At 41.3% G+C, this 13563-nt stretch overlaps 1 protein-coding gene across 1 annotated transcript in view; it reads left to right on the forward strand.

Annotated features, from left to right (window-relative positions):
- Positions 1-967: 967 nt before the first annotated feature.
- The window catches only part of LOC119782493 (Snf2-related CREBBP activator protein), a 48934-nt gene continuing 36338 nt past the window's right edge, over positions 968-13563 (forward strand). The window contains exons 1-4 of the mRNA XM_038283484.1: positions 968-1200; positions 5998-6074; positions 7850-10533; positions 12747-12788. Coding sequence (XP_038139412.1) covers positions 8089-10533; positions 12747-12788 — 2487 coding nt within the window. The 5' untranslated portion in view covers positions 968-1200; positions 5998-6074; positions 7850-8088. The remainder of the gene's footprint in view (positions 1201-5997; positions 6075-7849; positions 10534-12746; positions 12789-13563) is intronic.

Consider the following 13563-nt stretch of genomic DNA (forward strand, 5'->3'; position numbering starts at 1 on the left):
TTCTTAGATCCTATATTCTTTTTGTTTGTGCATCTATTTCCAAATAACGTTTCTTTTATATGGTTACAGCACATTAGCATCTTTATCAGAATCAGCGTCAATCACTTCTAGACAGCTATTGTCATTTCCCCCCATTTTTCTGTTGCTATGCCAACATATCTCTATATCAAAATGCAATATTTTTTTTTTGCAGCTAGACAGAATACTAGATCCTTTCTGCCCACATATATAAAACCCTACAGCCATTGGGTGGAAAAAAAAAAATCTAAGATACAAACCATTTAAAGTTCCTTTGGCATCAATAAAGTATATTTGAATACAATTCTGGTCAATAGGTAAGTGATAATGTTTTTATTTTGTAAAAGCCATAATCATTACAACAAAATAATTGGCCAGAAAATAATAATCTGAATACTGTTTTGAATTGAACTTAAAAAAAAAAAAAAGAAAACTTCTGAATTTCATTGAGATGTATATGCATATGGTAATTTAACGCTGATTTAACTACAGATTTTCCAATCATTCTATAATTGAATAGTATATAGTATATATATATATACATACATATATATATATATAAGATCTGACACGTTTAAAACCTTATTTAACAGTTTATACACCAATATAAACTGCTAAATTATGTTCAACAGTTGATATATCCAATAAAAACGCACTCTTATTGCAAAACTTTAGCACTTCAAGAGAATAAATAATAAATAAGTGTGTTACTCCTCATCTCTAAATTCTTTTAGCGACGTGTACAAAAACAAATGAAATATGCCCGAATAAATAGAATTGCAAATCATCGTCCGGCAGAGACGTAAAATCTTTTTTGGTCTAAAATAAGTGTAACACAAAGGCAAAAATAATTTACATAGTTTTAAAGACTGCCGTTTCCAAATTTCAAGTGGCGCGCTTGACGCTATCTCGCGAGATTACGGAGTGTTGTGTACTTTGTCAGCAGCAGCGCTCCTCCACCATTTCGCTGCGTAAAGTCTCCTCCCCGCGACCGCTACATTCTGCGCCGAAACCCAGTCTCTCCCGCTCCGGATTTTAACTTCTTCCCACAGTCCTAGGTGTACCTCGTTGGGTACCGAGAGCCAGTTTGGACTACCGGCATCACGGATTGAGTGCGATTTTGCGCGGATGACGACTCCTTCAGCGAGAATTTAGTAAAAGAAAATCAGTCGGAAATTTCAGGTAGGTGGGAACTTAAGATGGCGGCCATGAGAGGGAGGGGGCAAGGAGGAAGTAAAGGGGGGGCACGAGGGGGTGCTGAAACTAACGACATGAATCTACGAGGCTACATTTGATTTATTTGTATACTTTAAATAACTTGCATTAAAGGTCGGTTTGCATCACAATGTAAAATGCCTTATGTTAAACACTTAGCACCAATGAAGGTAACATAACGCTTCAAACAGCACTTTGATGCAAGTCAAGATTTTGTAAGGAAGTGTTACTAGCCCCCTTTGAATCCCCCCCGCATATTCAATGCAACATTTATATAAAACTTTAAAATTTACGTTTAATATATATATTTTTGCTAGTCACGGTTGGCCGAAACATTTCTTAATGTTTATAAATAAGTTAGGAAATGCTGTAAATTTTCGAAAGAGATTTGACCCCACGCAGTGACGTCACCTGCGACCCTACTCCCTCCTCCTTTGCCTTACGTGAACAAGCGGGTTTAATAAGACTTTTTGTGTGTTTTTTTATCGTTATAATTTATCAGATGTTTGTTTCAATCGGCCCAGTCTGAACCTGAACATTACATAACAAACAGCGAGAGGGAATGGGCGCCTGCGCATTAAATTATCGCACCCTCCTAACTCTTCAAGCTTTGCTAGTTAGCTTGCTTTCTCTTTTTTCGCGCAACACAACCCAGTGTTTATTGTAGATGCTAGCGTTGCTCGGCTAACCAGGAACGTACCGCGTTTAGTGTTTATTTTTTTTAAACTGAAGAAGACTGCCGAGATCATTCTCGGACGGGAAGCAAAAGTCCGAATCTCTGATCACATGATCGACGAAACCGGTGCTCATAGATATAGCTGCTGGATAAACGGGTTTGGTTTTTGACCACGGGGGTTGCGTTTACATGCGGCGACTGGAACCAGCTCCAGTGCGGAAACGTTACCGAAATCAAAGATTGAATGGCTCGAGGCCCAATTAGGCGCGCGGCATCACCGGCTTTCTTTCTTTCTTCTTTTTTTTTTTTACCCGGTTAGGGAGAGCGCGTGCTGCAGAATTCCCAGCAGCTTCCTGTGGGCGACTGCAGCACGTTCAACTTGGAGCTGCTGCTCCGGTTTTTATTACTGCTGCAACATTACCCACTGAAACACAGCCACATACACCGAGCATTAGCAAGGAGGTGTCCAGCCTAGCAGTGCTTCTGCTTCCCCACTGGCGTGACATGTCACTGCTACAGATACATAATTAATAAATACAGATATTAGTTCTGTTTTTATATATTCACTGGCCTAAAAAGCTTTGAATGCCTCTAGAAAGTCTAGCCAGATATGTGCGAAGAAAAATCCCCTAAATAATTTATTTCCTTTCTTCATCTCACTTCTCCCTAATTTTATTTAATAAATGTTTGCATACAAGTATTTATATGTTTAATGTAACCAAGACAACTACATATATGCCTATTTAATGTAATGAGTAGATGAACCTCTAAGCTGTCACCTTTGTATATTTTTGTCCCCTAAAAAAGTTCAATTTCTTTTTTAAATATACCATATTTCCCAATGGTGTTATGACCACATGGGTATTAAAACCCAACTAGGCAAAGGTATGCAAAAATAAGTCACATTTATCCTACCATTAAAATATTCTTCCTGTGCAGTAGGTCCAGTAGGCTAATTTCAATGTTAGCAGATATTCCCCAATCAGAGGTTAGTGGTAACAGAATGAAAATGGAAGTGATCGGGAATGGCAAAAACCTAGCTGCAAAGTTGTAGGGCATATAATATTATATTGTAGCCAGATGAGGGGCAAAGGTCACAGGGGTTACCAGCTTCCTCCAGGTCTGCTAAGACCTTGAAACTTTGTTCTCAGTTTAGTTTAGCGGCTATAGAGCATGATGGAATGGCCTTCTGTTCCAGATTGAAGCCCAGCTTTCTTTTAAAAAAAAAAAGTCAAGGAGTGTCAGATCCAGCATTGTAAAGCATGCCACCACTGAACACTGAAGTGATGAATCGTACCTCTCTGTCTGGCAGTTCAATGGGGGAGTCTGGGTTTGGTAGTTGCTAGGTTACTGGAGGGAGCTTGAATTGTGTCAAGTTTAAAGTTTGCAACGGGGACAGTGTTTTCCCTAAGTTGGGCTCTATCCCTTAGTTCTATTTCAGACCTAATGCCTCAGGATAGCAATGGTTTACGGACAATTTCATGCTCTCAACTTTGAGGAAAAAATTTATTTCTTTATTATTTACATTGTTTAAATAGCAATGTCCCTAAAGACATAGAACAGGCAGTTTGGTGTTGAGGAACTTCACTGACCTGCAGAGACTCATGATGCCAACCTATGAGATTATTTGAAGAGTGAAATTGTCTAGCCTTGAACCAGAATCAGAAATACTTTAATAATCCCAGAGGGAAATTACTATTTTTTTTAATGTACAATGCTCACTGTACAAATGGTTGGACATTAGCATAAGGAAACCTGTAAAAATCCTTGTTAAAAGAACTGATATCATCAATGACTATACTTGTATTCCACAGAATAATGTGTCTGATGTGTAAGGATGCAAAAATTGTTGTGACATCCTTCTGAAAGTGCTGGGATGGTTAGATGGGATGATTAGATCATGTGCACTCATACTCCCTCCAGCAGCTTAGCTAAAATTCCTTTAGTTTTAATAAGGGATGTTGCAGATATGTGTAAAATGTATCTTAACTATTTTCTGAGTTTGGGGCAATTTCTTCTCCAGCTTTATAAACTAAATTCAAATGTTGCACAATATTCTACATGACACAAGAACATATTGAAATAGAATCTGATAAAGTTTCATCCATTTATTATAAATTCTAAGGCGCGTCTGTGAGATATCAACTGTCGGAGATGGAACTAGAGTTGCTAGACATCGAAGGGGAACAGGTTCTGTTAATTGCATTGGCAAAAAGAAAAAGGAGGACGCGTAGGTTGTCCAATGTAGTTGTTCCTCGGTTTTTCTAAATGGCGCGCCCCGGCACAGAATCGCTAAGGAAGACCACACAGACAGCCGGAAAGGCATACCAAGGACCAATCACAGCCTCTTTTGGGCTGCACACTTCCGCTTGAGGTCTGCGCGGGTTTGCGACCGTCCGACACATAGTCAGGATTTTTTTTTAGGTGCGTGACAACAGTTGCAGAACCTCTTAGCGGGGGGCGTGGTCGCGCACAGAGACAGATTTGACGGTTGCAGAGGCTATGCGTCAGAAGCATAAATTGACCTTTATTAATGAAAAGACGACTTTAGACCTCTGAGCATCCATCCAAATTATTCAGTCTCTAGCGATAAATTTGGTTAAGAAGTGGCTTGACACCAGAAATATGAAATTGCTAGTCCATCTGCAGTTCTGTTCTTGAATGGCTTTTCCTTCCACTAAACTTTCCATGAATATGCTTGCATACAGCACTCAGTGGCCCATCAGCAGTGTTAGAAATGACCTTCTGGGGCTGATTCTCCTGATGGAGGGCGTCATTGACTGTCTTCAGGACATTGACCAGTCAGCAGTCTTTATTATGATTCAGTAGTCTGCTAAACCAGTGCTTTTCAACCCTGGTCCTCAAGGCCCTGCATGTTTTAGATCAGGCATCCCCAACCTCCAGGCCCGCTGTCCTGCAGGTTTTAGAGGTTTCCTTGCTTCAGCACAGCTGATTTTAATTAAAAACTGATTAACAGGCTTTAGATCTACTGCAATCCTTATAATCAGCTGTGCTAAAGCAGGGAAACCTCTAAAACATACAGGACAGCGGGCCTCGAGGAGCGAGGTTGGGGATGCCTGTTTTAGATGGTCCTCTGCTTCACCACACCTTATTCAGATAATTGGAGTAAAAAAAAAAAAACTGTTAATCTGCTATCAATTGATCAGGTGCTTTCAGGCCAGATATCACCTGACATGCAGGACTAGGGTTGAAAAACACTACTAAATCATACAGATGTGCAGGTGTTATTTAATAATTAGCTGACTGTAGTCGGTAACAATCTGTTTCAAATTTGTAACTTTTTTCATAGTATTAAAGTATTTATTATAAGTATTCAAATTTCCTTTTTGCACTTATCTGTGTATTTTTCTAAAAGACTTAAAAATTAATTTGAAAGGAAAAATGTTCACAAGAAATTATCTTTATAATTTCATTTCCTATAGTCTCACTAATTACCATTATGTGAATGCACAGGTTCATCCCACTAAATCTTATTATGAATCATTCAATTTCTGCAGTTTAAAAAGCTAAACTTTAGTATAGGTTATAGCAGAAATATAATTAACACTGCTTTTAAGGATCATAACTTAAAGTGAAATTGATCTAAAATTGAGTTTCTTTGAAAATTTTCAATTTACATAAGATTAATAGTAAAAAAGATTTCCATAATAATGTGAGAGACTGCTTAGGTTAGCAGGCTTTCCCTGTTAGAAATTGAAGAATATTGCCCTGTGCTCCAGTATGAAAAAAATGTAAAGCAAGGGGGGGTGGTGGCCTAGTGGTTAGGGCGTAGAGCTTGGAATCCTGAGGGCCTGAGTTTGAGCCCCACTCCCACATTCTGCCATAGTCATAGTGCTCCTCGGGAGCCCCACAATGGCAGACCAAGGGGATGGCTTAAATGTAGAGGTAAATTTCTCCAATGTAAGATCAACAAAGTTTGATTTCAAAAAATGTAAAAAGTCTCTCCGTTTCTGTTTAATAGGAACCTTTTCACATAGTAGAAGGTTCAAGAGAAATAGATTGTTTTGGAAGAACTTTTCATTGTGAAATGCAGCTGATGATTTATTCTCTGTTTTTCACTTCCCCAGAATATGTGGAAGGGATCCTAATTTCAGCATCCTGGAAGTAGAAAGCACAGAAGACCTGTGTCTCACACCACAGACAGGTACGGCGTCGCTTTGTATTCGTACGACCGATCAGACCAGCAGGTTTTTGACCTCATTTCTTACTAAAAAGACTTAAAATGTGCCCTGAATCAGACACTGATGTTGACTTTTCTAAAGATAGTTGTGATTTTAAGGTTATGTTTGTGTCCAAACTGCTCAATGATGATAGCTGCTGAAAAAATAGGATGTGAATTTTGTTAACAAAAGCAAACTTCAGCAGCTAGGATTAGAAAGAAACGGGGTGGGGCTGAAGTTAAACATGCATAGAAAGCACCCAGTTCAATTTCCCTTTTTGTATTTTATGGGATAGATCAACATAAAATGAATAGAAAAATACCACATTTACTTTGGTTCTACTAAATGACACTAAATGTTTTGCTGTTAGAAATCCCCTTAATAGTAAACCGTTCATCTTTGATCAAGTCTAACTTGGTATATTTGCAGCCAAACTGTTTCTTGCCTCAGAAGTTTGCAAAAGAACATTAGAGGAAAAACAGCATCATGAAGAGCATGGAAAGGAGGAGCGGGTTAGGGAGAAAGTTTTAATTGAAAGCAGGGCTGGGTGATTCTTTTACCAAGCAGCTGCACCATACTGTTTTTTTTTACTTTTAAATATAGTGCTGCATCCCAGTAATGTATTTAGTTGGTGGATGGACACCTGTTGCCATTGATGTCTCCATCTCAGGAGTGTTCAAGTTCAGTCCTCAACACACCTGAATCAAATGAGTGGCTTGTTACCAATGCTCTGCTGTGCTAAACGAGGGGATTGAGTGCGTTAGTAAAGAGATGCATCTCTTTACACTGCAGGCCTTGATGCTCAATTCCTATTTTTTGTGAAATCCGATTTTTTTTGCATTGCCGTTCACATTTCCAAATATATGCGACTTCTATGTGAACTCCTGTGTAAACTGCATTCATACAGCTTAAGTGTCCCGCATGCACAATGCAATGATGTCACATGCCAGCGTGCTTCGTGTTTACGGAAGTAAACATGGATGTAGTGCTGGAGCGCATCTTCTGATCTTTCCAGACCTTAAAACCTCAATCTTTCAAGAATGTTTGTTTTCTCTTCCCGCTTCTGTGTAGCAAGAGGCATAATGGTGACCTATGTCGGTTACTAATGGCGTTCAGGTCGGATGAATGCGTCCTGGCCGTTCGGACACAGGTCGCATTTGAAAAGGTCAGATTTGTATCGGATCCAGGACCACATAGCCAAGTGGCCTGGGTCGGATAGGAAAAAATCGGATCTGTGTTGTTCAGACTGTCATGAAAAGATCAGATACAGGTCACATATGTGGAAAAAAAAAACAACAACGTGTGAATGTAGCCGAAGGCTACTTTTCAAATGCGACCTGTGGAATAAGTGAAAATGTAAATAGCCACACAGGAGAATAAAATTTCACGAAAAAATGAGAATGGGCATTAATTCCTGCAGTTGCCTAAAGTTACAGGATGGTAGATCTGGAGGGCTGGACTTGAGCCCCCCTGCTCTATGTTATGATGAAGGAAAAACACTGCCCTTCAGTCCTAATGCTCCATTTTGGATGCTTCTCATCAGCAGGGTCAGAGAAGCTCAGAGCTGATGGCAAGATGGATTGAGTTGAAAATCTCAGAGGCTGAAAAGGACCTTTAGAGTAGGGGGTTCAGGACGTGCCTGGTCAAACAAGACAGCAATCTTAAACAGACGAAAACCATACATGATACTGAGCCCTAAGGTCATGAGTTGGGAAACCATAAATCAGATTTGTTTATAATATGTCTCATATCTCCACAGGTGCAGTGTGTGGTCGGAGCAGCTCAGAGGAAGGACGATCTGGAGAGGAGGCGGAGCGGCAGCTCGCCTCTCCGGCTGTGGATGTGCTGGGTGCCAACCCCCAGGCTGCACAGAATGTGGCTGGGGAGTCGACTCGGCATGCCCCGCAGCCGGTCGCAGCTGCCCCCCGCCCTGTCCCTCCTTCCACAAATCCGTCCACGGTGCCATTGCCAGACCACAACAACTCTGCGTTGCCGGGAATGGAGCGCGCCTCTCCGAACACTTTGCCTGGGACTCTCCCCAGCAGCAACATTAAGGCCATCATTTCACAGGAGGTCCTCTCTGAGACCACGCCGACATTTCTCACTGAGGAGCTTAGGTCCACTGCTGGGATGCAAAAACTTCCCCCAGGTCCTCCTCTTGCATCACAGATTGACAGCACAGTGGAAGAGCATCAGTACGGGTCACAAACTGTTAAAGAGAAAAGCCTCTCAAATAGTCAGGAATTCCAGATTCAGCCTCATCCGCAGAGTCCTGCGCCAGAGACTGGAAAAAATGTGGAACTCACAGGAGGAAATATTCACTTGCGGCCCAAATCTCAAATCTGTTTCACACTCCCCTCCTCTTCCGGTTCCCAGTCAGGTGTTGGATTTAAAATCCAGGAACTGCCGGTCCATACAGTTCAGCACAGCCACAAGGCTCTGTCAGGGGTTGCAGAGCCGGTGGGAAGTCGGCAGGACTCAAAACCTCAACTCCAAGTCAAACAAACAGACCCATCGGAAGCAAAACCTACAACGGTTGGAAAGATCTCTCCCGACGCCGTGGAAAAGGAGAAAACAAACTCTTTGGAATCAGACGAGACTTTTCTCAGCACAGAAACTGGGCCTCATTCAGTTGAAACTCTTCAGTTATCAAAAGCCAGACAGTCTTCACCTGGAAAAGAAACCTCGGTGTCCTTCTCTGGCGCCGTGGAAGCAGCGCATGCGGACATTAACACAAGGGATGAACACGCCGCCACAACCTCCTTCAACATGCTGCCACAGATCTCTTCTAAGGAGAGCTCCTCAAATCCTCCTGCAGGGTCAGCGCTGCCAGACACAAGTCTAGTTGTCTCGCTTCAGGCAGGGACGTCTCATACCTCAGATCAAATCCCCTCAACCGAGGCGTCACTGATTGCCGAGATTCTTCGCTCAGGCGAGGCTCAAGAAATCGTGGTGGTCGGAGAGGGTGGCGACTGGTCCAACTTGCACCTGAATCAGAATTATCTGGTGCAGCGGGAAGATGGCACCGTCTGCCAGGCTGCCATCGTCAACCAGCTTTCAACAGGGGAACCGAAGCTGTTCGAAGAGGGGGTGCACGCCCAGCCCCTGGAGGTATACGAGTTCTGCAGCCTGGTGGAGGAGGTCGCAGAGGAAACCATCTGCGTCGGCGGCAGCGCGCAGATCCCTCACTCCCCGGGCTACGAGGTGAACTTGTTTAACGCCTTATTGGAAAATGCAGACGAGGACCTCGAGCCGTCTATTCACACAGTTACCGGAGCTGACACCATCTACATTTCCCAGGAGCCCCTCGAGGCAACCGCTGATAACGCTCTGTCTGTTCAGAACCCTCGAGTGGTGGGACAGCATTTAGTGCTAAATTCTAACCAAACTGTAGAAGTTGCGCACACAAGCGAGGTTTGTTTAGTCCAAGTGGCTGCTGTTACATCCGACTCGTTCACCGTCGAGTCTGACGTTGCTGCACAAACTGGGACCCATTGTTCACAACCCGGGTCGGTAGACTTGGGTTTATCACAAGTGAGCAGTTCTGCTGCAGTTCAAACAGTCTCTGTGCAGCACGAAGCCCCTTTATCGCCCGTACTCCCCGGCGAGGACTCTGAGATGTCCTCTTCTGTTTCTGTGCACGTCTCCAGCGCTCCAAGCCAGACCCCAGCGTTCACTGTTGTTAGTGCTGTCAAACCCGAATATTGTGTTTCTTCACCAGAAGGAACCAGAGTGACTCTGTCTCTCACTCCATCTATTCACAATGTGGTGGTGTCCACAGAAACAAATCCAGAGACGTTCTGCACCACTTACTCCTCTGCTGTTGTAAACCCAAAGCTGCTTCTTTTTAAGCCAGGAGAAACTCCTCTCCTGAAGCACCCACCCTCCATGCAGGCAAAAGTATCTAAACCACAGAATGTTGACAGCGAATTGGCCGGCACCCTCAGCTCTCCGCCTAAGGAGTGCCTTCCCCAACCTGTCTTAGCCGTGGACTCCCCGTTAGCGTCTACAGCTCTTAGCAGCCACAGAGATCAGACTCAGTGCACCGTTGACAAAACGTCATCTACAACAACTACTGTGAAAGTTCAACAGACTGCATCCTTCATGCCTACAGCTTCAACCAGCAAATCTGAGGCCTTAACCGTTTCTAAAACATCATCAAAAGAGGCAGATCCCCTAGACGCCCCCCAGCCTGTTACACCTCAAACCTTCGTCATGCTTTCAGCACCAGAAGAGAGGGACGAAACTGAGAATCCCAATGACTCCAACAGCTTCCCCGATGATGCAGAGGACGAGAGCGAGGACATGGACCAAGATCAGGACGAACAGGGAAGCGACGTCCAAGAGGCTGATTTGGGACACGTCAGCAGCGCAGAGGAAGATAGCGACGATGAGGCAGACCCAGACGGGAGTGAGATAACAACACCCAGCTCTTCACACAAGGTACCTTATCTGAAAATCCCACTGTGGCATCTGTTTAATCAGAAAGATACAAGCTGATAGTTGCTGCTATCAATGTAAAATAGAGTCTCTTTCCATTCTAGAGCTGCAGATATCAAACAAATAATGAGTTCCTTATGAGGTTCAAAAATATTTAAAACTAATATCAAGAGCGGAAAATGTGGTATGTTTACCAAAAAACAAGAAAACCAATTTCTCCGTTTTTACATAAAGTAAAGCTTAAAGGTTACAACCAGATGCTGCTAACTTTGCAGCTCTGAGCATTCTGGGAAGGGTTATAAGGCAGCTGGAAGTCCATCACTGCAGAGAGAAGGATTATTTACTCTGGATGGTAACCATCTTATATCGATGTCTGTAGTAAATTTCACTTAATCATCGACTTTTCTGTTTTATCTTAAATTAAGGGAATAATCCAGGTCAGTTTAGATTACTCCATCTGCTTGAGATAATAAGCTAGGGCATCTTATCAAATGCTGGCTTAACTCATGAAACGTAGGAATTAGCAACAGGAAATAGTACAAACTATGCTAATGTTAGCATCAACAGCCTCCAGTTAGCCTGCTGTGGGATCCATTGCAGGGTTTAGACTTATGTGAATCCTGCATGTCACTCTGTCGCTGCATCTTTTATAAAAATACATCTTTAAAAACTGATTCGGATCTCTGGGAGCGTCTTCAGTATCTTGGTGATCAAGTATTGTTGAGCAGCCTGAAGAGGGGTATATTCAATGAATTATGCGCTCTGATGCAGATTTGTAGTTTGTAGTCTTAAATTTCCACTTTTTAAAACAACCTTTAAGCATTTATGCTCTCTTAAAAAAAATTACAGTATTTCTAAATCAAATTTTTTTTCTCTTTATACGTAAGATTTTCTTTTGTATATTGAACTGAAAAAAACAAAAGCAATACAAGTTGTTTTTACGCTGTTCCTTGAAAATAATTTTCCTTCAGAAGTTTTCTCTGTTAGTGGAAATAATCTAGAGAAGTAAAAAGAAAAAAGAAAACCAAGAACTAAAAGGCGACATGTGGTACATGTAGCATGTAAAAAAAAAAAAAAAACAAAAAAAAACAGAGAAAAATCTGCACCTGATCTGGAAATTCTTGGCTATCTTTGGAGGAAATCAAGCACAGCCGTGAAAACACAAACACATCATACCAACTGTAAAGCATGGTGGTGGAGGGGTGATGTTTCGGCCTTCATTTTAAGTGAACCCAATAAAGAATCCAATCTACAACAGAAAAGGAAGCTGTAGTTTTCCTGTAGTGGAAAACTACAGCAGATAAAGGCAATGTTGGTTAGTGCAAATTTCATGAGGTTAGCATCAGAGATGGCAAAAGTACTCACTTTCCGTACTTGAGTAAAAGTACAGATACTTGTGTTAAAAAATACTCTGGTAAAAGTGGAAGTACTGATTAAACTTCTTTACTCAAGTAAAAGTAAAAAAGTAGAGGCTTATAAATATACTTAAAGTATGAAAGTAAAAGTAGAAACCACTTTTTTCATGCCGTTGCCTACATTTTAAATGGATGTCTGCCAATAGGACTAGATCTCCGTTGTGTTCATTTTCAATCATCTCGTCGTCCATGCTATTATGCTAACGCCACCGCCACCAAGCTGCAATGATTTGCCGCGAATGAATACCGCCGAATCTGTCGATTCATCTTGTAGTGGTGCGTCAAATGCAACGTAGATTCCCATCCAATTAGATTGAATTTGGTATTGATGACGTGAAAAATAATAACGGTAACTCCATTGAAATGATTGAAAACTAAAGTAACGAGCCAATTTTTTAAAATGTAAGGAGTAGAAAGTACAGATATGTGTGTAAAAATGTAAGGAGTAGAAGTAAAAAGTCGTCATAAAAATAAGTAGTAAAGTAAAAATATCAGAAAAATCTACTTGAGTACAGTAACGAAGTATTTGTACTTCATTACTTCCCATCTCTGGTTAGCATTGATGCATATTTTTATTTAAAGCTGGCATGATTAGATTTTCAGGATGAATGGAGACGTTTGTAACATCACAGCAAGTCGGAGGAATGAAACTGACCTGTTTTTATTGAATAAAATGGCTGGCATGTTTGCACTGTTTTCATCCTGCATGTTGTCCATTAATGCAGCTCATGTGAATAGGGTTGCTGTTATGAAGCTCCTTTTTTAAGTTAGCCGCATGCTCAAGCCATGTGTGTTTTACAGCAAGGGAAGAGCAAGACAGACACACAAGCACTGTTTCGGAAGGTAAGCGGTGGTTGTCCAACATCCACATAGGCTGATGCACTGCAAAAAAAAATCTAGTAAGAAGTAAAAAATTCTTAAATTAAGTGTATTTACGCTTAATTTGAGTAGGTAAATAAGATGATTTGCCAACGGAATCAGTGTTTTTACTCCTAAAATAAGATATTTAGATAATATGCACTTGAAATAAGACAATGCAGTAGTATTTGTCTTATTTTAAATGTAAATTGTAGGGCCCTATAATTTCCGCGATCACAGAATCGCGGAATTGGCTAATTAATCTAGTGTAAACGCAGAATTTCTACATTTGACATGAAATTCTGTTTTTGTGTGGGAGAAGAACGTACGTCGGGGGGGAAATGCACACCGGGGTACGCAAATCTGGGCGACACAACCCCTCCCGCTCCGTCATTTCCGCTCACCCTCCCCCATCAAAACATTGAAAAAAATGGCGAAGCGGATTTCCAAAGCTCCGCTTTCGGTGAAAAAGTTGAGAAACAGTTGCTTTCTGTATTTTGCCTTGTTTTTGATGCACTTTAATGTACTGTATTGAAAATATGATTCTTTATTAAATTAAAGTGGGTCCTATTTTATTTTTTTACTTGAAAAAGCTAATGGAGCACTTTTATTTATAACCATTGGTTCATAACCATTAATATGTTGTTAGTACTTAGAGTGCAGGGTTATGTTGCATCATGCAGTAAAAGTACTAAGTAAATCTGTTTTTTTTTACCTCAATAAATTTAAGGTCATTCCTATTTTATTTGTGTACAATTTA

This window comes from Cyprinodon tularosa, unplaced genomic scaffold (genome assembly GCF_016077235.1).
Source record: "Cyprinodon tularosa strain WSP-4 unplaced genomic scaffold, ASM1607723v1 ctg194, whole genome shotgun sequence".
Taxonomy (NCBI): Eukaryota; Metazoa; Chordata; class Actinopteri; order Cyprinodontiformes; family Cyprinodontidae; genus Cyprinodon; species Cyprinodon tularosa.